The sequence below is a fragment of the Photinus pyralis genome, unplaced genomic scaffold, assembly GCF_008802855.1.
Source record: "Photinus pyralis isolate 1611_PpyrPB1 unplaced genomic scaffold, Ppyr1.3 Ppyr1.4_LG8, whole genome shotgun sequence".
In the NCBI taxonomy this organism is placed as follows: Eukaryota; Metazoa; Arthropoda; class Insecta; order Coleoptera; family Lampyridae; genus Photinus; species Photinus pyralis.
The window spans coordinates 34,750,372-34,775,611 of NW_022170819.1; the positions used below are offsets into that span (position 1 = coordinate 34,750,372).

Below are 25,240 nucleotides of genomic sequence, written 5' to 3' on the forward strand. Positions count from 1 at the left end.
AAAAAATTGCATTTTATTTTGTTATAAGCTTGATCTGCAAAAAGTTTCCCTAAGCTGGATTCTAATAAGTAATAAGTATGGAGTGATTGAAAAAGTGTTTTCCATTTGGCGTTAATAAGTTTTGATTGAGATTTTTTAAGCGGCAGAGCAAAGCGATGCAAGCTTTATAGCGGAGTCGATGGTGTCCATCTGTGCGTCTGTCCGTGAACACGATAACTGTCAGACGCTTGGACCGATTTGGTTCAAACTTTGCACAGTTGACCTATATGCCACATGTAATAAGCCTATTGAAAATGGGTCAAATCCAATGACCCCGTTGGGTCACGCTTCTCTGTCCTTGCCAAACGCTTGAACCTATTCGGTTGAAACTTTGCACGGTAGACTTATATACCACATCTAACAAGTCAATTGAAAATGGGTCAAATCCAATGACTCCGTGGGGTCACACCGAGGTGCTCTGCCGCTTTTTTAAACGCTCTTTATGGTTTTATTTATTTATTTATTTACTTACTTATTTATTTATTTATCTATTTATTTATGTATTTATTTATTGTCCCTCTTGTTCTAGGCCCTCAACAAGCTTACGGTCAATTACAGAGTGACCCGCATAATGCTTTTTAGAGGCACCCCTGCAGAATGTCTTAAGTTGTTCTATACTACTCCGGTATTTACCTTACGAATTGGGAAATCTGCAGGAAAACCTAATTCAGAGTAGCCGGCAGAATGCTCTAAACTGATCTAAGGAAATTCCCATCTCTGCCACAGATGAAAAATGTTGTATCCCAACGCCCTACCACTGAGCTACAAAGCCGAGATCATTTGAAATAAAAATAAACGTGTAAACACATAGCAAACAAGCTCCTGGGTATGGCTATTGCATTGGCAAAACCCAATTTGGAACCTAGTGTTGGCGTTGCTTTTATTCCAAGTGTATCTGTATGAAATTTCATTTAATTGATTCCATAAATAAGAAAGTTGGCACTACACATCATGCAAAAAACCAAACTTGGAAACTGGCGTTAAATTTGCTTTTATTCCAAGTGGCTATGTAGCAAATTTTATTTAAATGCCTACATAAATAAGAAAGTTGACACTGCGCATGTGCAAAACCAAATTTTGAAAGTGGGGTTAGATTTGCTTTTATTCCAGTCGCAAGCATCAAATTTTGATTAAATACCTTCAGAAATAAAAAAAAGTTTGCAATTTAGTTTATAAATGGTGGAGATGTGAAAAGAGCACTGTGAATGTTGATCGATTAGGCTCCACTTTTGGAATTGCGTTTTATATGGCTAAAGCTATGCCCATACTGAATTTCATGCAATTCGGTTCACAATTAACGAAGGTGTCAAAAGGGCTTTCCTTATTTTTTGGGTCACATACGAACTCTGATCTAAAAAATTGGTAAACAATCAACTGCAAAATTTCGTCGTAATCCGTGTATTCGTTTTCGAGATATCGTGCGAACGGACAGACGGACAGACACCGCAAAATTATAAACTAGGAGCTCTATAATTAACAAGGACGCGTTTCGGCAGCAAGTCTGTCTAGAGTGACGTAGTAAAAAATGTTGGACAACAGTTTCCGAGATTTGTCCCAAAGTTGGTATTTTTTAAATGCAACACCCTGTACATCAATCTATCAAAATGTCAATTGTCTTTATTCTTTTTCCTGATTACATTGATGTATCACAACCTTTTTTTTTTACTTTATCCACGAAAACCTTATTTTCTTACTGATTTTAAATAGTAGACCATAGATTCATGGAGAGTTTGTTTTGTTTGTTGTATCCATGGAAATTAAGGCAGCTGATACCAAACATAAAAATGGCTGATGATGGAAACATGTGATTAGCACATTTTGAAAAATATGGTATAAAATATAATTACAGAAGAAATATAGGTGATATATCAGTGTAATCGGGAAAAACAATTGCCGTAAAAATATACAGGATGTTGCACTTAACAATTACGAACTTTGGGTAAAATCTCACTTTCAACTTTCACTTATACAGGGAGTTTACGGTTTTGTGATTTTGGTTTTAAGGGACGATTTGACACATTAAAACAAGCTGATTCGCCCTCAAACACTTTACAAAGGTCGAATAATAAGGGGGCTACGGCTTTTTTTTTCATTATTTGTTCAAAAATTATACAAAACTCCAAATCTGTTGTGCCACACAGATAACACCAAAAATAGAGACTATCATTTGTTGTGGCACAACAAATAATTATTAATATTACCTACCCTGCTGTTGAACACAAAGTTCTCAGTTTTTCTTGACTGGCCGCAGTATATTTGTGTGCACAACCAATGTAATACACTCTAAAAAACTAGCCTGAGTAGAGTCAGAGATTTTTTTGGCTCTGACTCTTGGACTACATGGATTTTGGAGGAGGTATATCTATTTTTCCGAAAGACTGTGGTGTATTAGAAACAAATATTAGTACCTACTTACGAGTATATTTTGGGATATCCAAAATTTTCCATACTCTCTCATGACCAAGATTTTCTTATGAGCGTGGAAAACCTACAATGAGGAGTATGGGGCTCTTAGGTGAAGTTGACCGGAATACTTTCGAGATATGGCTTTCCAAAAAGATGAACGTAAAATGGTAAATAGTGGATTGTCTATTTACCAAGAAACAGTACCCAATAAATGTTATTGCAGCATTAGCTACACATCTGATCGTCTTTAAAAATGGTATGGATTTCCATGTATACAGATTGCTCTAAAATTTCTAACATTGAAAAATTACTCGTTGCTATCTGACAGTAAGAGGTACCAATTAAAGATTTTAAATTTTTGATACTAAATTGTAATTAAAAACTTTTTCAGAATTTAAGGCAATAGCGGGCGCATAAATCTACGCCTCCACGTTACAGTTTTTCTCAAATTGCTTTCTCGCGTCTTCCAAGAAACGCAAAAAGGGAAAATTTGATTATGCAAGTATAGTGTGTTGCGGGCTTTCTCCTTATAGCGGTTATAACGTGTAAGGCAATTGTTGTACTAAATGCAATAATAATTTTCGTTAGAATTAACTGATTAGGTGAAGCCGTTGCGAAATTTTATCTTCAATTTGAACGTGTGGCTTCGCAACGCTAAAAGTAAAAGGAACCGCTCGCATCGTAATGTACTGACGTCAAGCTTGTAATCAGAAGCACCGCGCGCGTGTTCCAGACACCTGATTAATGACACCCTTCCGACTGCAAATTGCCACCCTGGACTCCTTTAACATGCTGTTAGATAATATTCGTGCGTTAAAAGCATACTGTAGGTAGAACGTAAATGATTAAGTACGATCTTATGTAACACTTTTATACTTTATTTACAGATACATAATTTACCTACTTATCAAATCGACATATACAAGGTTCAGGGGTGTACACAGACGACACTGGTTCACTTTTCACTTCAGATTCACATCCATCCCTCGGCCGTTGTACAGAAATTGTGTAATAGAGATCACCATTTACGCAATATTTTGCTAGTGACTGCTTGTGGGTGGACACATACATGTTGGTAGTTGGCAGTTCGCTTAAGCACATCGGCTGGCAAGCACCCTGAACGGTTAGGGTACCGGCGCCATCCGTAAACTGAACTGAGAACGTGAACTGCGACGCACTTTCGGTTGGGCCCAAGTAAGTCACCCTCCACATCATAAAACCCGTAGAACAGTTCATATCCCACGAACATTGGAAGAGCTCTCCATAGGCCTCCATGAGAAGATAAAAGTGCTTCAAGTGAAGTACGTTTTTGTCATCGCAGGCGACGAAGTTTTCACACCTTAATCGTTGCCGGTTCCTCCTAAATGCGTTGTTGGGGTGCACCTTGAGACAGTGCTCCATCGCGTTCTGGTACGCTCCAATCCATGTGCAAAAGTTTAACCCTCGCAGTGGGCAAGTTGTGAACGTGTACCTGCAATGGGTTACGTGCGCCTTCACCTTTTCCACTCCACCCTTAAACTCGCACCCGTCCAATTGGTTCGAGCAGTTAAACACGATGTGTCTCCCGAACTCTTCCATTATGTAGTTGCGCGTCCCGTCCTGTTCACTTCGACACAATGGACACAGGGTAACCTGCTCGTAGCAGTCGTTACAGTAACTGTGCCCCTCGCTACACATTCGAATAGGCGCGGCCATGATCTCCCTGCAAACTGGGCACACAAACTCGCTCAAGACGTCTTCGTTAACTTCCATGTGGAATTGCCCAAAGACGAAGTACAATGAGGAAGTGCAGGTTCTGCACTCAATTTATAAAGGTGGCGATCGCATTCCAATAAATCCACATTTTAATTAGCGGTAATTATCAAAATATTACCAAGATCATTAGGCGGAAGAAAGTTCTCGTTTTAATTACTCTTGAATTACAGGGAAATATTTTTCGCAATTCCATTACTCATGGATTTTCTATTTTTGTCTAAAATGGGTAAAAGTATTTCTACAATGGAAGCTTATCGTGTCCTCTTAGTTTTGCTCTTATTGAAAGTGTCAGTGAAAAGCTCTTCAGAAAGGGCCAAGAAAATACTCTCCATGTACTCGTAGTGTTTTAGTGTCTCCTTAACCACAAAACATCTCTAAACTTGCCCATTTTGTCCAATTTGGTTCAGTACGCTTTGTTGATTCTGTCAAATGTGCAGGTGTCTCAGCTACAGTCCGGAAACAGCAGATTATCGGGGATAATATACAAGGTATCGAACACAGTTTAATATACAAGATATTGAGCAAAGTTTATTCAATAGTTTTATGGTTCTTCAATGTCTACTGGTCAGCAATAATTTTAATTATACAGGGTTGGTCATAAATGCATTTTTTTAATGGATCGCCCTGTAAATTCTTCGATATTTCAACTGTAAGCAGTCTGTCAGAAGCATACTGTACCCCTGACTGTACCCAAATTCAATCGTTTTCGTACACGTTATGGAGGTTTGAAGATAAATGCTATTGTTTAAAAATTTATTGAATGATCGAAATGCAGAACAATAATCATTAATGATTCCCAACAATAATAAAAAACGTCAATCGGTTTTTTTTTCAGTACCATATAAGGTTTCCAAAAGAAATTCGTGATGCCATCAATTACTGCTTTTTATTCTGTAAACTTCAAATCTATAGCGTTTATTTTCAAAACTGAAACGATTGAATTTAGGCAAATTATGCTTTTTACAAATCTTAATTATTTATTTATAGTTTTTTTTCAAATAATTTTTAGGTTCTATTCAAACCCCTTCTAATTGCCTCTACTATTGTGTCTCTTCGGTTGTTTTTGCAAGTTCCTGCAGAATTCGTTTCAAGTTGTTCTCAAGAACTTATCCACAGTTTCGTTAAACACTTCTCAAGTGTCTGCAGTTCCTCTAAAGTTCTCCTCAAAGTGTTTTGAAGTTCTTCATAAGCTTCCTTCAAGGTCCCAACATATTTTTCTCAAGCCATCCACAATTTCTTCTCTCAAATACATCTCAAAGTTCCCTTCTTGTTTCCCTTAAACTTCCTTTAAGTTTCCATTAAACTTTTCTGTTTTACTCAATTTTCCTTTCGCGTTCAATTCTTACCTTTTTCTTCAGTTTGACGTTTAGGCAGGTTTATCCCAAGCCCGTCACGTTTCCTCTTAGGCTCCCATAAAATTCCTCTCAAGTTCTCGTCACGTCTTCCTAAAGTTTTTCTCAAGTTCAAGTTTAACTTACTTAAATCTCCAGCTTCCGACATTCTCAAAATTCATTCCTCCCCTCAAGTTCATTTTACGTTTTTCTTTAAGCTTTTCCTTTATTCCCTCATGCTTCCCTCAACTTTTATTATTCCTTAGGTACCTCTAAGAGAACTTTTATTGGTTTTGAAGTGTGACTCAAGTGACTCCAAAGTTTTCCAAGAATTTGAAGAAGACCACAACAGCTTTAGTGAAGACTTTTACTTAGTTTTGAGATTTGTTAAAAGCTTTTGAAAGTTCTTATGAGCTTTTAGACATCCTCCTCAACTTTTTCGGTCTTCCGGAAACCTACTGAATCCTTCAGATTCTTCAAGAGTTGTTTGTATGAGCGCATTTAAGCGCCTTTAAGAGTCTGTATGAGTTCTTGTAGGGTCTTCAAAAACACGAAACAAAAATATATATAGGTCGAGAGATCTATACGATTCTCCAAGATTTTAAAACGTTCCCAAGTGGTTTTTAGAACCTTTAAATTTATAATCGTTTTTGGAAAGTCACAAATTGTAAATGGTTTCAGATCTTTAAAAAGGTTATATGATTACGTAGCAATAATAATGTTTTCAAGGGATTTGCACTCTTACAGTCAATTAAAATTTTACAAAATGTTTACTAACCTACAAGAGACTTTAAAAGCTTTGTTTTCGAGAGTTTCCAAAAGTTCAAATTACTTTTAAGTATATGCTATAAGGGTCTTCTATGGTTTTAGAATGTCGAAGGCAGGGTCGAAGGGCTTCAAGACATCAAACAGGAGTTTTAATATATGTGCCTTGAACAGTATTTAAAAGCCTTTAAACGCTTTTTAAAAGAAGGGGATTTTAAATGCTGAAAACGGTTTCCAAGAGTTTCTGAGACACTCAAAATGCTACCAAGGGTCTTCCAAAGGTCTTTAGATTCTTTAAAATTTTTCTCTCTCTTTATGACGTTAAGAGCTTTTATGGGTATTTCCAGGGGTATTTGTGACGTTTTAAGTGACTCCAAAAATATTTACCCAAAATCGTCCTGAAGCCTTCATTTTCATGTCCGGAAAATTTAGTTTCCGCGACAGAGACAGAGCAGGTTACGTTTCCTGCCGCTTGTCACTTTACTGGCCGCACCCCTTACTTTACCGGCCGTACCGTCACTTTACCGGCTGCATTTTTGACATTTTCAAATGCCTATAATGACTCCTGTCATCACTGACAGATTGACATTAAAAAAACTTATAAAAATTGAAATTTTGTATTAAAAGACGATTTCGGGTAAAGTATAATACAAAACTCGTCAGTAAAATGTCATTACCTGACTCGAAAATTAAAGTACTCGGCCCCTTTTGGGGCCTCGCACTTCAATATTTCCTCGCCAGTAATGTATCATTTTTCTGACTCTTATGTAAATAACTATTACCTAATTATTAAGGACTCTTTAAAGGTTTTCAAAATTGTATATCAGAATTTCTAAAGATTTTTAGGACTAAGATATAAATCTTCTTTAAGAAGACGCATGAGTTTTCCAAGGATCTTCTAGAGGTCTTAAGAGCCATTAATTATATTTTATGGCCTACAAGAGTCTTTAAAGTTTCATAGTGTATACGTGCACCTCATAATACTTATTCCACTTAAAACTTTTCCTTTGTTCCTCTCAGACTTCCCTAAAACTTCTTTCTATTTCTCATAGACCAGTCCCCAATTTGACACTTTCAAGCCAGTTCCTTTTAAGCTAGCCTCCAATTCCCATCTCCTCCTTGTGATGTTTGCTCAAGCTCATTTCTGAAAACCACTTCAAGTTCTTCTCACATTCTTACAACGTTCCCACTATCAGAACAATAATTAAAGTAAATACAGTGTTCCTAAATATGATGTAAATACCGAAGGTGCTAATTCTTTGACTTATTTTATGATTGCAAGTATGCTAGCATTATGCGAAGCTACGTATGTCTGAGGAAAACCCCTGACAAAACCCCAGACAGAGCAGTCGGCAGCGGGATTCGAACCCACAACCTTCCGAATAGCATCGGTGAGCGCATCCACTGCGCCACGTGCCTCGGTATATCGTGTGGGTTTGAAATCGGTTCTTATACCTGTCGTTACCCTCACCTTGACCACTTGGATCTTGGATTTACCAACATTTTGTTAGGTTTATGAGGGATTTGACGTTAGTTTCAACAGGATGGTGCATCCGCGCACAACGCCGTAATCGTGCGAGAATACCTATCGGATAAATTTTCTGGAAAATGGGAAATTTGTCCAATACATATTCTAGCACGATTAGAGTGTTGTGCGCGGGTGCACCATCCTGTTGAAAGCAATAATTTCTAACTTTTGTTTTTTTTGTGCCGTACATCGTTGCATTGTTAGCAAAAAATGCTACGTACTCAATACAGTGTGTACTTTTTTTTAAGGGCCATATAGAAAATAGATGATTTCCCTGAAACGTTTTCTTGTAGAGCTCAAAATTGTGGCAAAAAACCGTGTTTTTTATATCTGCTCAAAAACATCAGAATAAATTAAAACCCAGGTCGGTAAACTTCGGTTTTTCTGACATATTCTGGAAGGTTTCAATTAATTTGAGGAGTCATGCAAAACTGCCTTGTCTGCATCTTTTATCTGTTTTTTTTTAAATCCATTTATTCTACTGATCCCTGTCTACTTCCTGGTTTTTTTTAAATTTTCTTTCAACCCTACATGATCGCCTTTTATTTTTTTTCTTAAATCTTTACTCATCTACTTGACCTCTTGTTTGGTCTCTGCTTTCAATTCCGCTCGATCCATCTTCAAAGTTTGCCCACTCGAATCTGCTTAAAATCAGCTGACTTATAGTCTTCCTTAAATCATATTTTCAATTCTGTCATGTTCTATATTTTATCTTGATTTTTCAATAGCTGCATTTTGTATCTGTAAGAAAAGATTCTGAGCCCGCGAAATCATACTTTCTGAACCTTTATCTACTGGGGATACGTGTCTACCTTTTCCTCGTCTTGGGAAAGTTCGCAGATGATAAATGAGAAGGAACGTTATTCTACAACGTATCAGAAATTATTATGATTTAGAGTCGCTCTTTTATGTTACCGTTAAATATATCTGATATTCAGTTTCCACGAAAGTACATGTATTCAAAGAGGAGGATATTTATCAGATGAGTTTAAAAAAAGATGAAAGATCAATCGGTTCTAAATTATTTGAATTTTTTCAAAATTTTGTGTGGTTTTCCACTATAAACCTGCTATTTTTTATATACAGGGTGTTACATGACCGCATGTAAAAAAATCGGGTGATAGAGGGGACGTGTTTCGTTTTGGAGCCACCCCCAGAGAAGTGGCGAAATTTGGATTTCTTCTTCTTCGAAAAAAAATTCCAGTTTTTTAAAATAACTTTTCAAACAAAAGTTATACTGATTTGAAGATTGGGCCTACGGGTAGCAAAGTGTCCCCCGCCTACTAGTGAGTGATCTAATTTCGCATGTAGTTAATTGGAAATGTAGTCCAGTAAAATTAGACAAAATAAGGGCCAAACCCGGAAATTTGAAAAAACAAGCTGAAAATTGGCAGACTTGTTCAGGATAGTGCCAGAACCAATTTCCGAAAAGTCCCAAAAGATCCCGGTTGGGGAACGGAGGCCATCTTAAAAAAACTACCTCTAAACTCGATTTCTCGTGTTTTGAGCAAACCCAATGAACCAATGGTCTGATTCTCGTTGCTAAGGTGTCAAAATGTTTGTTCTAATGTGTATTTGGAGTAAAAACATAATTCCGCACATAAAGAAGCCCTTGGAAATTCGAGCTTTTTAGGAAAATCACCCCCAACCTGGATTTTTCACGTTTTCGGCATTTGTTGTTGTTTTGTTTGCGCAATCCGAGGATTGGTTGGACGCAGTCCTCCACCTTTTCCTATCCCGCGCTAATCTTTTCAGTTCTACATAACTACCCTTGCCTAGGTCCCTAACTATTTGGTGTATGTATTTAAGTCTCTGTGGTCCTACCTCTATCTTGCCCTCGACCCTACCTTCTATAGCTAGTAGTGCTATTCCTCCGTGTCTTAGCACGTTCGCTATCATTCTATCTCTTCTTCTCGGTACGGTTTTCCATATTTCCCTATTTCCTGTACTAGCTCCAAGACAGCTTCGTTTGTTACCCTATCCATCCAGCTAATCATCATTCTATCCTACTTTTGCCTGCCTATCGTCCAGGTTTCGCACCTGTATGACGTACACTCCATTTGTACGTTTTTAGCAATATTTTCCTAATTCCTATATTTATCTCGGATCTTAGCAGGTTCCACTTTTATGCCAATGCTTTTTTAGCCTGCGCTATCCTGGATTTTATATCTTCCTTGCAACGATTATCTTGTGTAACCTTACTACCTAAATAGCAAAAGGAGCGGTTATCTTAGAAAGTGTTTATGTAATACGGAAGCTGGTTTCCTCATCGGCAGCTAAAAGGGCGCTAGAAGTTAAATCACCTTCTGTTTCCAATTCCTAAAAGAAATAAATAAATCTGGAAGCTACGGTTTCTTAGTAACGAAACACCCAAATTTATATCACGTTTCGATACCGTGCGTTCAGGTGTAACGGTTACTTTTGTAAGAGTAGATCGGTTTCTGATTTTTACTCATAGTATAGATTTTCGTCATTGTGTTGTCGTTCGGTCTCGGAATGTTTCCAGTTTAAAACCTGTGTATGGATTGATTATTTTCACGCCGTTTTTTTTAGTTATGTGCGAATAGTTGAAAGGATTCCGCTTATTTACATTAATTGTAAAATGCATTTAAATATTTTTTACGTGCAACTTAACCTGACTGCAAATAATAATGAAAAATATAATGAATAAAATAGTGTTCATTTAGTTAGTACTCTCAATCTTGTTCTGAACTCTGAAGGTTTTTTTACCAGAAATTTTGACATTCAGATAGAGAACGTCAAGAAGAACGATTAGATACATCAATACTAATTATCCGAAGCTTTATTTAACAACAATAGCCGGAAAAGAGAGAAACCCATGATGGGGGTGTTTTTTTTTTAAAAGGTCACAATTGCAAGGGCATCGTATTATACGAAATAATTATTTCACTCAAAACAAACATCAAAACAACCATTTTGACACCTTGACGACGAAATTTGGACCATCCGTTCATTTGTTATGCTCAAAAATCGGAAAATCAAATTTAGGGTTAGTTTTTTCAAGATGGCGTCCGTTCCCCAACCGGGATCTTTTGGGACTTTTCAGGATTTAGTTCTAGCACCATCCTCACCATGTATGCCAATTTTCAGCTTGTTTTTGCAAATTTCTGGGTCAATGACTATTTTTACTGGACTAATGTTGCAAATAGCAAAAAACTAACGAAAAGTGTTGGAATTTTTCTTAAAGGTTCGAAGAGTTCAGGCATAACATAGCATAGAAAGTGTACAGGGTGTCAAAATTAGAGGGTCACATTTTTCAATAAATTGTACGACTGGTGGTCGTGAAAAAGTCCGAAAGTAATTGGTGGAATTAGCGATCCCTTTTTTCTGCGTCTTTAAATTCTATGGAGTATTGTTCCTATAATGGTTTCTGGAAGTATTAGACTGCAGTGAGCCGGAGAGTAATCTGATCTTCATAGGGCTTTTGCTGCACAGATATGAGCTAAAAATGACGCAACTTTGAGGTCAACAGTCTATTATAAAAATACAATTCAACATAATTTCCGTGTGTGGGTTAGTTTCTTTGACACACTGGGAGTGCAGGGTGGTTCAAATTCATCGCTCACCATCGGGATCTTCGTAACTAAAGCAAAGTGTCTCCTTTTTAAAAAACACATTTAAAATTTTTAAAAATCTTTGAAAATAACTGAGATATCACCGAAGCACTGAAATGAGCAAATCTCGTTTTTATTTTCCCTAGCTTAAACGGTCGGAAATGGACTATTGGCACTTTTTTTCGGAGCTTCTCTATCTCATTCCGTCAAAATCCAATATCGCACCCCTAAGAAATAAGTTAGTAGCCGATAGCATCCACACTTGCGGAGATTTCGGCGAGATTTCTGGGAATTGCGGCGGGATTTCGGGTGAAACGTACAGTGATTTCAGGAGCGGTTACCCCCCTGTGCCGTTTACAAGATCTTTTCGACGACACCCGTTTGAGAACAATGGGACCGAAACTGTAGAAGAAGATAGGACAAAACTGAAAAATCACCACGTTAGCAAACCACGTTCGGGGATGGCGCCCAGATGTCGCCGACCCCACATCATGTAGCCTCGCCGCTAAAGTTGTTAAATACACGGCGCTACACTCCTTGTCTTTCTACAAGCGTTCTTCTACGGGCCTTCATTTGCTGCAAGCCATCAAGTCGGCCAAACCCTTTTAGGTACCTACAGATAAATCTGCAAAAATGCTAAACAAAGGAAGGGGTTAGTCTAGAACGTTTTTGAAGGTATTCGGTCTAAGCTACCAAAAGGGAAACCCAGGTTCCTATTTTTTTGGGCATTGATTTAAAACGAATATTTCCCTCATATGTCATAAATGCCATATGAGGTGTGCAATTATCGCTCAATTACAGCGACAATTCAACTCATGTATAAAAAATCGCATAAGCCGCAGTGTAATTGTCACTTTGACAGCGGCAAAAGTTACCTGCAACTTTTCCAGCGACAAATGCACTAGTGGTTTTTTCACTTATTCATTTTCGAACCAATAATCGCATTATCCTTACCCATATGACTAGTTTGACGTCTGTCAATAATTGATTAGTTTGGTGAATTTCTTGTTCGTTAAATTGTCCTGCCGAATTACACTCGAGGTTTGCATTTAAACCGAGTAAATTTGGGTTGTTGCAATTCAAATCTGTTTCCTTTTAGCAATTGAACTCGAAAAACTGTCAACTTAAAAATGCTCCACCTGCGGTGTCGCATTTTTATTAGTTGACAGTTTTTTTCGTCTAATTGCTAGGCAACAGATTTTCATTACCTTAACAACCCAAATTTACTCGGTAAAATACAAACCTCTTGTGCAATTATAAGTGATAATTGCACTGTAGAAAGCGAAAGAGTCCTGCGATAATTGCACTGTCCATATCCATGGCAACTGGCAACTCCTTTGGACAATTTCACAATACACCGACAATTTATAAGTAGGTAACGTCAGTTTGACAAGTAATGCTTGTTCGGGAAATATTCACTTATTTATTGCACAAGAGGTTTGTATTTTACCGAGTAAATTTGGGTTGTTTAGGTAATGAAAATCTGTTGCCTAGCAATTAGACGAGAAAAACTGTCAACTAATAAAAATGCGACACCGCTCTTTCGCCAAAATATGAAAATAAACTCATGCAGTTTTTAGACAACATGCTTTCAAAAAAATTATCGGTAATTTTGATGCACTTGTGCAATTACCTACGATAATTTCTTGCGTGTTTTCCGAAAATCTTACAATTGGAAGCAAAAGAGACAGAGAAAAGAGACGTACTATATGGCTAATGGCCCATATGGAATTTCATGCAATTCGGTCGGAGATGTCAAAAGAGTCTTCCTTAGTTTTTGGCCTGCACTGCCAATTCGGTCCTCTCGTTTTCGTATTATCGTGCTAACGGACGGACAGACAGCAAAATTATAAACTCGCTAGGAGCTGGTTAATAAAGACAACTGATATCGGTCGATAGAAATTGCTCATACGTGCCGGTTATCGTGGTTATTGCAATTGGAATATTGTAATACGGTCGATGCTTAGTCACTCTGGTGCGAATGCCTCAAAAATACACGTATTGGAAAAAGCTTCATAAAGGTAAAATGTATGCGTGATGGGTAATTTCTATTACGGTAATACACAAGAAGTTTCGAATCTTTAAAGAACTCAGCAGCAGTTCTTTGCTTTCTTGCAATCTATAAACTTTGGAAGTTAACGTTACCTTCATCAAAGGGCAACGATTTCCTCACAAATTCGTAGAAGAAAAGGTATCCGACGGAAGGATCAATTTTACAGTCCGTATCTTTTCACGAAAACCGGAATAACCGACCCTAACCTGTTTTATGCCAACATCGTAATCTGCACAAGGACGTTTTTTGTATGAGGTCCCGTTATATTTATGTAAAATTAAGGGTTTATGACAAAATCGTCGTAAGTCATATGTGAGTGAAGTTAAAAAAATCTCAAGGAAAATTTTAAATGGAATGTTCTTAAAGATAGCCATCTCTGGACAATTAAAAACGGTTGGTATTGCATGCATTATGATGGAAATAGTTATAACTAATTCGTTTTTTTTTTCAATTAACGTAAACAGAAAACCTGTGAAATGTAAACTGGATCTGTTTGTGTCATTATTGATTTTTCGATTTATCGATTTTTGGTAGCAAGCAGTTTTGAAGTCAATTTTTAGAACAATAAAAAAAGATAAATTTTCAGTTAGTACGTCAACGTAAAATTTATAAGGGCTAGACGTGGGACAGTGGCACAATTTTCTAAAAATTTTTAAGGTTCATTTTTGAAAAGCCATTATTGTATTTCAAGGAATGTTAAAATTGAATTGTGTACAATTTACACCCAAAGGTGTTTTTGAATCTCGTGTTTCATCTCAAAATAATACGAGTACAACTACAGCCTAACTTCGGTAGATACAGTACAAAGTTGGAAGATGTTTAATTAATTAATTTAAGGGATTTAGTGTATGCAGAAAATTCTAGTTTAAAAATTGCGCAGGAGCTTAATGCATTATATTGATATGGATCTGAGCATAAGAAGGCACCAGAAATTCAGATGTTGTTTATTCATATTATAAAAATGCTAATAAATTTGAATTAATCCCCTGACCTTATACAGTCATTTTCAATGTTATCACCCCAGGAGATTTAAAAGCGCTAAATTCCGTAAAGGAACAAATTTTTAGCATTCTTAAGGCGTATAAAAATGGAGTTATCTAAAGTTTCATCTTTTGGTTGTACGGTTTTCTAAACGCCTGCCATCCTTCCTTAAGATATCACAAGCAACAGAAGGCGAGACTATAACTCAATTATTCCCGTTTCCACCTCGGAACTTCTGTCGCCCTTTGGGTAACGGCTTTCCCTCCTTGTTTAACATCGTTTATGTCATACAAAACGATTCCTGTTTGTCTTGTTAGTAATTGCGTTTTCAATTTTCTTTTACAACAAGAACTGAGATGCTGTCTTGACAAATGTGCACTGATTGTACTAGATGTACTTGCTCAGTTTCATCTAAACATAATTTATGTGTTGTTTTCACAATCGATACCTAATTGGCAAATCTAGGATCCCGAATAGTCTAATATTAAAACAAACTTTAGATTATTCTAATACCCGTGCATATCTTAAGACTTCACGTACTAGGCCATCATCGCAGCTTTATCCCCGCTATTCCACTAATGCATTCTCTCTGTGAGAAAGGATTTCACCTTAACACTTGCTTAGCACGCACTTTAAACCACAGCAGGCTTCACCGTTCGTACATCTTCGTGGCGGCCAAAAACAGTTGCCAAAATGATCCCGTGGGGCACGTGGGAAAGAATGACTCAAAAATTCGCGAGATAAATTTTTACGGTGTAAGGGTGCGTACGTTATGAATCGGTAATAACGAATTCGGTTGGATCGGAAACGAACGACGATTTCGAGTCGGTACGTTCAAGACGATGGTAACCCCTTAATGCCGCGCCGGCATTAGTCTTGCTCCGTTTTAAAGGGGTTGAATAATCACCAGCCCAACACCTCAGCTTAACCCTTGCAAGATAAATGTCATTCCGCCCCTCATTACTCCGGCAATCAACTTACGGAATCTATCTGAGAACGAAGCTAAAAATCCCCGGCATTGTTAACACGGCTCAGCCCGGATGCCCGCTTTAACGAAGTTTTTCCTTCGAGGGATTTTAAACGAAGTTTTTCAGTTGTAAAGGGATGTTTTTTACGCCCCAGGCTTATCTTTAAGGGCTACTTTAATTGTGAGAGAATCCTCTAAATTTTCCTTTCACCCTTACGCGTTCTACGGATTCCTTAAATTGCCCTATTTACCCTCTACTTAGATTAGCCTGTTCTTTATTTTTGAATTAGTGACACTTCCGGCCCCGCTCGGCTTGCGAATTCGTCTCCCCACGTTCCCGTCGACTATGCCTCAAAGTAAAATTAATTCAAACTTTGACTTCGGAATCAATATGAGAACAAACAAAACATAACACAGTGGGAAGGAGCATAAAACATGCCAGAGTTTAAACGCAAAGCGACCCGATATTGTAACCTAAAGCAAAGTACATGATATTATAGTGGCTCTGTAAAATCTTCAAGGATAATAGCAGTCGTGATGACTTATAAGCGGAAGGGTTGACTCCAAGACGTGCTATTGGTTGGGTGGGGCACCCTCAAACCCGATTGGCGCGCCGCAAGGACCTGCTGTTAACCTTTACTACCAAGATCTATACCGAGATGTGTTGCGCTCACAGGATTCTAGTTTCCAAGTTATTGTTTGCAGGAAATATAGGATTATGGAGCTTATTATTGAGTCCTTAGGCAGGATGTTATTATGCCTGTAGGAACTTAGTCGCTCTTTCCGTAAGAGGATAACGCTCTCCTTTCTTCCATTCTTACTGTTTAAATAAGTCTCGAGTATTAAATTTTTTATTTCATATATCGCTTCGCCCACTCAAAGTGCAGTATAATAAAGTGAACCCTCGTTACCTACACCGACGCGTCGCCTCATAAATCGGGATTAAATGGGTCGGCGCAAATAGAAATATTAAAATCCACTTTCTTGGCACGTCAAAGCCTTTAACATTAGTTATTGATTTCAGGAATAGCACACCATTTGGCGGGCCTTCCTGGACCGCCACCGGACTGGGTCACGCTTACTGGAAGACATCAATATCCGCACGCACCTTTTCTACCTCATCATCATCCGCATTTTCCTCACCACATGTTCGCTGCTTTAGATAACCGTCCGATAAACACGTCGCCGAGAATTACTCGAGGTGAGTTTTTTTTCTTACACTGCATACGTCAATAATTACTTACTGCTAAAGTGGTGCTTTTAGTATTTTGAAACTGTGTTATTCCGTAGACAATTCACTAAACACGAAACACACAATACAAAAGATTTTATAATTATGTATTAATAAATACCCTTCTACCAGATAGGAGGGTGGTTTACATGCACCATGGCGTTGTTTTAAATGATCTACCTATAGCTATGAGATTACTTGGCTGGCAGTGTCGTAATATTATTATTTTCAGATGTGCAGAAGCTGCATCTTGTAGCACTCCCGAGTGCCTCTTCATTCCCCTAATGACCTTGTGCTTTGAGTTTTGTCTTTAGCTCATTTTGGCCGAGGGCACCTTTAAGGTTTTGGCTAGCCTCTCACCAGAGAATTTCTCGAATCATGGGTTGCCTCGACTAGCTCACTCGAATCCAACAATTTAGATCTTACCTTGTTATTCTACTAATTTTGAAATGCCCTTTGACCTAAAAAAAACTCCATTGGAACCCCTGTTATACGGAAATCACAGGTCGATAAGAAAACTCAAATCCTACTAATCCTCTTATGATTTGAGATCATGTAAAATTCCAAATAAAGCGAATACACTATTGTGTACTTAAATGGAAGAAGGTTCATTAACTGAACTCTATTATAATAACGAGTAAATAATCCATCTAATTCAAAAATTACCTTCACCAGTTCATATTAAAACCTTATTTGCCAATTTAATATTTGCACGTTGCAGTTATTTAAACTCATAAACTAATAAAAGCAAAATAAAATATTTAACAACAAACTAATATTATTATGACACTACTAAGATACTTAATTTACGGCGTTGGAATTACAGTAGAGTAACCAAATGCACAATACCTTCTAATTTGTATTAGACTGAGGTAGCATCGATTTCCATAAAAATCGTTTTGATTAAGAATTCCCCTAGGTCAAGGCTCGTATTCTTGGTATATGAAGCTTACAGGAATTGACATATCTAGATCCAAATTGAATAGTACGTGCTTTATACCGTTTCAGCTCTTCTTAGGTCAAAGTGTGTCTTCGTTGATAATTGATTAAATACTGCCGAGTTGAAATTTCTTCAACTTATGCGCTGCTTGAACACGTGAATTACGATGCGCTTACGGCAATTAAATTGGATTGATTTTCTTTTCCGTTGCCCACCATAATCTTATACACTTATAAGCGAGTTCTGGTAGCGTGGTGCTCACTCGCACTGGCTACTGCAATAAACAATGCTGCTACGGTAACGCGTTGAAGCGAGAAACTACTAATTTTCATTTGGGATGTAATTCAATCGGTTGTTCAGTTGTCAATGGCAATGACATCATTAGGTGCATCTCACTGCCAATCACTACCAGCATCCACACTGGAGAACTATACGGCATCCTAGAAGCCATAAATACGCTAACACCAAGATACACCAAGGTAGCAGTATGTACAGATTCCCTGGCTTCTATACATTCGCTCGAAGATGTATACACCCAAAATCCGCTCGTGCAATCCATTCACGACTCCATCAGACATCTTTCTTCCCAGGGCGTATCCATAACTCTGGTATGGACACCTTCACATGTTGGCATTCCCGGAAATGAGGCAGCAGATCGTGCCGCAAAGAAAGCTTCTCTGAACAGGATTCAAAAAAACACCCAACTTTCCACAGACTTAAAAGCGTTCTATAAGAGCCACATACGCAAAACCTGGCAGACGCACTGGAACAGTGTTCACTCAAAACTTCACGAGATCAATCCAACAGTAAAGCCATTTAAAGCTGCCCCCATGTCCAGGAAAAGTAAAATTATCATCCGAAGACTGCGAATCGGACACACAAGATTGACTCACATGCATCTCTTAACCTCCGATCCTCCACCCGTCTGTGAACACTGCAACAATCCACTGACTATAAAACACATCCTTATCGATTGCGCACATCATGCAAATACTCGACGCTTCCACACACTGAAGAACAGCTTAAATGAAATTCTAAACTCTACCGACCAACTCCACCATGTGACCAAGTTCCTCCAAAGTATCAATATATATGACAAAATTTAGCGAATAGCTCTTAAGTTAAGTTTAGAAATGTGATTGTTCCTGTGTCTTGTGTCCTTTGATGTTGAGACACATTAATTTTAAATAAAAAAACAAATAAAATACGGCTCGCATTCGCGAAAGTTTTCCCATAATTTGCAAAATTTCTTTGCCGGTAAAAGATCGAATGGCACTTTTTTTTCTCAACGGGTGCAGTTAATAAGAAATAAAATATGCGATTTACCGTTAACCCGTCCAGCCGTCTCAGTATGCAGATTTTTTGCAACCCCGCCTGTGTTGCAATTATGATCAATATGTAGCCAGCAAAGAAAATGGACGTGTCACAAATTGTTTATCGTCCTTCTCATCTAAAGGCGCCTTGGCACTACTCACAAGACCGAAAAGGAATCGCCCTGCGAAAAATTTGAAAATGGAACCGACCTCGTGTGAAACTGCAGGATGTCGATAGCTTAAAGGTTAAATAAATGTCGAAACGGTCTTGCACGATAACTAACGAACTGCACCAATATAGACAACGAGCGACAAGGGCATTTCCGGCTGACGAGCATTGAGCAAAATTTAATCAGTTAGTCTCTTGACAATTGTCTGCCTATTACTGAAACCAGAATTGAGAAATTCGAAACCGTTCGTGAGTTATCATGAACACAGACGGGCGGACGGACAGCAAATCCAAATTCACGAACTTGTTGGAAAGTCAATGTGGGCGAACGTTAGATATCCCACTGGGTAGCGATGAAATTAAAATATTTTACTTTGAGTCGTAGCGGCAACCTTTCTGAGCCCAAAAGGGTGCCATCTGCCAATAATCTGCGATCAGATAAAATGCAAAAAACAAAAAGGGAGATGGCATGAACAGCAGAGCATTGCGAGAATAAAATTAACGTTTGACACTTCGAACAACTGGAATACTGGGAATCGTAATCAACACTCAAGAAAAGTACTTTAAAAAGCAAAAATAATTAAATTTCTATACAACAAAAGTAAACCAATTTACTAGAAACGTAAGTAAATTAACACGAGTAAAGTTTTCGTCGACAAAAGTAACGTAATGCGAAGCAAGTGAATGGTTAACAGGAGTAATTGTATATTACCTGATGTTTTCTACTCGTATCATAAGATGGCGGTCAAGTACTTTTCTAAAGGGTGGGACAGTTCATTTTGGGTGTAGGTAAATATATCGCAACCGATGTCGATGTCAATGTAGGAGTTAATAATCCTAATCTTCAGAGACAAATGTAGGAAAAAAAAACACCAAAGGAAAAAAACCCTAAAATGAATATTGAAACAGAGAAAATTAATACACAGCGAATACAACCCACTTCAAAAGGCAAAGCCGTCAGGTAACATGGCGTGTATGTTCCTTACAACGAACACGTAGTGCGCACGCAATGTATCAAGGAAGAAGGAGAAAAATTATTAAAAGGTACTTTGGATGGCCTCTAGTGACAAAAGAAGGAAACACAAAATCAAATACATAACATTCGTATAACTTACACGAGATCACAGGTATCGGGAATTGAATGAATTTAAAATATCGTAGATGTTAAATGGAAAGAATAAGAGGCAAAACAACACGCGACAATTTTAAACAATACGCTACGCCTTTAGGCGACCATTAGTAAATGGAAAGTTTTCGCTTTATGGTGACAGTCGGATGCGGTGCGGATATTATTACTTTGATTGGTACAAATTATAGATAAACACCTCGCAGTACTCACAATTTTGACTTAACAACCCTCAAAAAAATTCACACCCTAAATTATTTTACACGCTAAGAATGATCAACTTCATGCTTACGCAGGCAGCACTAAGCTACACCATTATTACCAAATTTTATTAAAAACTAAATTCTGGGAACATTATAAATCCAAACTCACCTACTAACACGTTAACATAAGAAGAAGAAAAAATGTTTTTTCATTAGTTGGCCATGTTTTGTGGGCAATTCGATATGATTGTCTTTATTGGGCCCGATAAATAGGATGGCATCGAAGTATATAATATAATGTGTTTTTCCGTTCCAGATCCAACGCCGCCAGCACTCGGTCCCATAAGTATCAACTGCCAAAATAACATGAACGGATCCCCGAAAGGGTCACCCGTGCAAGTCGGTCTGCTCACAACAGCGAAAGGACCGGTATCGCCCCAAGAAGACGACATATCAGTAACAGCATCACCGACCCCGTCGCCGCAACCACCTCCCGCCTTCCCCGGCGTACCACCCAATGCTTCGTTACAGGGCAACCACCTCTTCAACAACGCGCTGGCAGCGAGCCTCTTCCTGAACGCACCTCTACTACCACCGCCAGGTCAGTGGTTGTATTCCCAGCTGTACCCTCCCGATTGGTCGTGGATACATCTGAGACACTCCTCCATCCTCTCCAATCCAAACACGTCGCCGACAGATCTCAAATCGACTGGCGTAGATGGCGCCGTGGTACGCAAGCAATTAACCGACGCCGACAGTGGCCGACAAGAAGACAGCGGCGAAGAAGATGGAAGGAGGAGCGCCGCGAAGGACGAGGGAATCAACTTGACCGTCGCCAAAGGAAGGAAGGCCGCAATAACGTTGGTGCGACAGAGGAACGAGAGCTCGTCAGGTGAATCTGTGAAAGCGTCGCGTAGTTCTAGACACTCGGACGTTTGGAGACCGTACTAGACGAAACACAAAATCAAATGCCCGTGCAGATGCAGTGTATGTAAATAGGTTAATGTAAGTCTCCCGTGATTCATCACTCGATTTTTTGACCCACGAACAGCGGTGGGGAACTTTTGGTAAGCACCTTGTGTACAATATCCACCATATGACTAGTTCTTAATATTGTAAGTAGAAAACTATGGCTGTTTATAATTTTTAATGTAATAGTTTTAGAGTAATCTGTTAAAATAAAGTTGATTAAAAGATCGTTTTCTTAACGTACCTGTATTTTTGACCCCTCGACGGGCAAAGCGAAATTCCTATCGCTGGTAGTTCCGTTTAGTAGGAAAATGTCCCGTGCTCAGTTGACTGTTTGAAGGACCCGTTAAAGATGATCTCCGAATCTTGTGGTAATTGTGATTGGATTTGGACACCAATTCCCTTTAGACTGCCACAAATCCTTCTTCAGTATTCAAGTATTAGTGTCCTAAAAAAATATAATCCAAAGTGATTCGAATACTCTCCATTCCGACAGACAAATAGGGAACTTGAAGCCTTATTGCGATCCGAAACCCTTTTTTTCCCATTTGAATCCACATATCCAAATTATTAACCGTCTCTTTTTGAAGTATTCACGTCCTTAAAGTGATTCGAATACTTTCTATCCACCAGTACAAAAACAGAATTTGAATCTTGTTATAGTGACCCGAAACCTCTTCCAATGATTTCAATCGAAACGGACCTTCATGGCAATATTACAAGAACCTTTTGTCGACTGGCACAAGTTCCGATCACGAACCGATTTCTCTTTAAGCAATTGGATTAAGAAAGAATCGAATACCAAGCGATTAGAACAGTTTCCGTGTATAACGCACCCCTGACCTGTTGTGTATTCGGACCTGTACGGATCGGACCAAACAGTACGAAGAGGTAATTTCAAACCTGTTATAGTTATAGTGTCCCAAAACACCTCCTCTGGTGACTTAAATCGAATCGAATTCTCTTTAAACTGACACAAATCCCTTTCTCTTACAGCGTTTGAAACCTTAAAATGAATCGAATCTTGAGTGATTCGAATACGTTCCACTCTCCAATACACAGAAAGAATCTGGGTGCTGTTGCTCTTCTAGTGATCTGAACTAAATCGAATGATCAGTATAATATTCGAAAGATGGAAGAAATTGCCCCTTCTCCCTCTTCCACGGTAAGAGGCAATACTTGCTGACCAAAAAACCACAGTCACCATCGCACCCTCGACCAGCGATAACACGATGGAGCGGAGTGTCGGAAACCCATGAGAAAATTTTACATATGTACCGCTTCATAACGAACATGAACATAAGTATGCCTGGCGACAGCTACACGTACATTTTTGATAAAGATGTGCGTTTCCTGAGTTTGAGTCTTAACTTTGTAACTGCCTGTTACAATTGCCTTGATGCGACAGGTGGCCCTTCCCCTCGAGTATACCAGGACGTCGACGTTAATTTATTGGTTGTCAATACGTAAAAGGCAATGCTTTCCAGTTGCAAAAACTGTCTTCTTTTCTAAGGCGTTCAAGTTTAGACTGTGTGCGCTTCCAAAAATTGTTTTATTGAAATGTATCCAGCTGGCAGTTTTGCTTATTTTCGAAGTAAACCTGAAATTATAGTGTGTATTATACCTATTATACTACTCTTATTACCTTAACTGTTAGTGTACACGTTAAACCCATTTTGTATTTAATGTGTAGCACTAAAAGCAGTCCATGTACTGTATGGTCTAAGATGACGAAATATGAAGTAACATAACCTCACATCTCGACCAAATTAAGTCAACCTTTTTTAAGATTTGGACCTTCTAATAATTTTTATTAATTTCATGATCGTAACTCAGGGGCATATTATCATATACCCTCACGCAGGACAATGTGTAATTCGTTACATTTACAATGAGTTGGAAGCCTCACTTGCATAAAATAAAATTGGACTTCTACGACTCTGGCACAACACTTAATATGACAATCCATTTTTACGTTTCCCACTACTAGCTCAGTAATAAAATTGCTTTTTTTCCTTACCTTGAGGAAGTTTGTGTTATTATCTGCTTCTAAGATCTGAAATTCAAACTCAAGTACTCCGGTTTTATTGAACTCCAATAAATACACATATGACTTTAGTTGAATGTATTAGGTAAGTACAGCAACATCGATCAAATTTTAATTTTATGTATATGTGGACATAAAATATTAGTTTGATTCATAAAAGGAAATACAAAAAGTAAATACCTACTTCGTGATCACGTGTCCCTGCTAAATTTGATACTTATCTTAATATTTCATCTTTACCGTATGATAAATTCCTGGTACATTTCGAAATACACACACCTTGAATACGACATAAAATTTTAATCTAATCATAGGAATGGTATTACAGAATTAAATGCAAATCTCAATCGATGAAACAAAATAATCCAAATTCTTTGCTTGAACCTGGGCCTGCAATAAATAAATGAATCGGTTCATGCGAACAATTCTGATGGGTCGATTCCTTCAGGAAAAATTAAAATTACCTCAAACAAATTCCCAAAATCAACCTACCACCATTTTATACAAAAAAATTCAAATAATTTACAGTTATGGACGTGGGTAAAATACTCTTCCGCTCCGCATCGATCTTATCTCTAGTTGGAAAAGGTACCTTTTCATAGAGATATGAAAATAGACGGCTTTTTTGCGGTACACTTTAAACTCTTGCACCACTCCTGTACCGGGTGACCCAATAAGACTGTTCCTCGGCCATATCTCGAGAACCGTTCGTCATATGACTTAGGGGAAAAAAAATTATTGGGTAAATCGGTCATGAAGAATCTTTTCAAGTTCTAAAATTGACCAACAGAGCGCGTAACTGCCATCTTAAATTTTAAAATTGGATTTTCGCATAATAAACTAAAAAATTTTTTCAAATTTTTAAAGAGAACCAGTTTATATCATTTTTGTAAAAACAAAACTCAGTTATTTCAAAAACAAAGATGGTGTGGGGCGTTCAATTGTTTTTGCAATAACCTGTTTTAACTTCTTAACCGTTTGACCGATTTTAACAAATTTGAATGGTTGAAAAGAGCATTTCTTGGGCAATGAGAATCGACCAAAATATAGTTAATTTAGTTGAATTCTGCTACGCCAGGGGGCTAGTTTTGATACTATGACCCAAAATCTTAAAAAAATTAAAAAAATGAAATGGAATGATATGACTTTTTCTTTATGAAAAAGTAGCCAAATAACATCCAAAGAAGCCAGTGAAAACCGTTTTTCAAAATCTCGTTTCTAACTTCAAATAGGCTATTGGGAAAATGAGATTAATTAATTAATTAATAAAAATGCTTAAATTGTATCTTATTTAACGTATTTCCGGTATTTGTCGATGGCGCGAAAGATTGTTTGGAAAAGGACCCTACACTTTTAGGTAGGCTTTGGAAAATTAAACAAAAAGAATGTTTAGTTTATTATGCGAAAATTCAATTTTAAAATTTAAGATGGCAGTTACGCACTCTAGTGGTCATTTTTAGAACTTGAAAATATTTTTTAGCGATTCTTCATGACCGATTTACCCAATAATTTTTTTTACCCCTAAGTCATACGACGAATGGTTCCCGAGATAGGGTAACCCATCTTTGTAATGAATACAAATTTTAAGGGAAGTATGAATGTCGAATCCATACAAACCAGCTTCAAAATTCGAGAAAGTAATACTCGAGACCGTGGCCATCAAATGAGTCACTTTCCAATAAATCACGCGCTCGGCTTTTCGCACAACGGTACGAAACTTTTAGGTCCGAAGAGATCGTGGCAACCACGCCCGCTTTCCGCAATACGTTTCTTGATATCGGGAGCAGTTTCAGCAAAATTTATTTTTTTAAAGGGAACAAGGGGGAGCTGAAACAAAGAGGG

General features: G+C 37.9%; 1 protein-coding gene across 1 annotated transcript in view; it reads left to right on the forward strand.

The window, feature by feature from the left end:
- LOC116179797 (runt-related transcription factor 3) overlaps positions 1-21,569 on the forward strand; it is a 44,151-nt gene extending 22,582 nt beyond the window's left edge. The window contains exons 3-4 of the mRNA XM_031499647.1: positions 16,425-16,601; positions 20,699-21,569. Of these exons, the coding sequence (XP_031355507.1) occupies positions 16,425-16,601; positions 20,699-21,333 (812 nt within the window). The 3' untranslated portion in view covers positions 21,334-21,569. The remainder of the gene's footprint in view (positions 1-16,424; positions 16,602-20,698) is intronic.
- Positions 21,570-25,240: the final 3,671 nt, after the last annotated feature.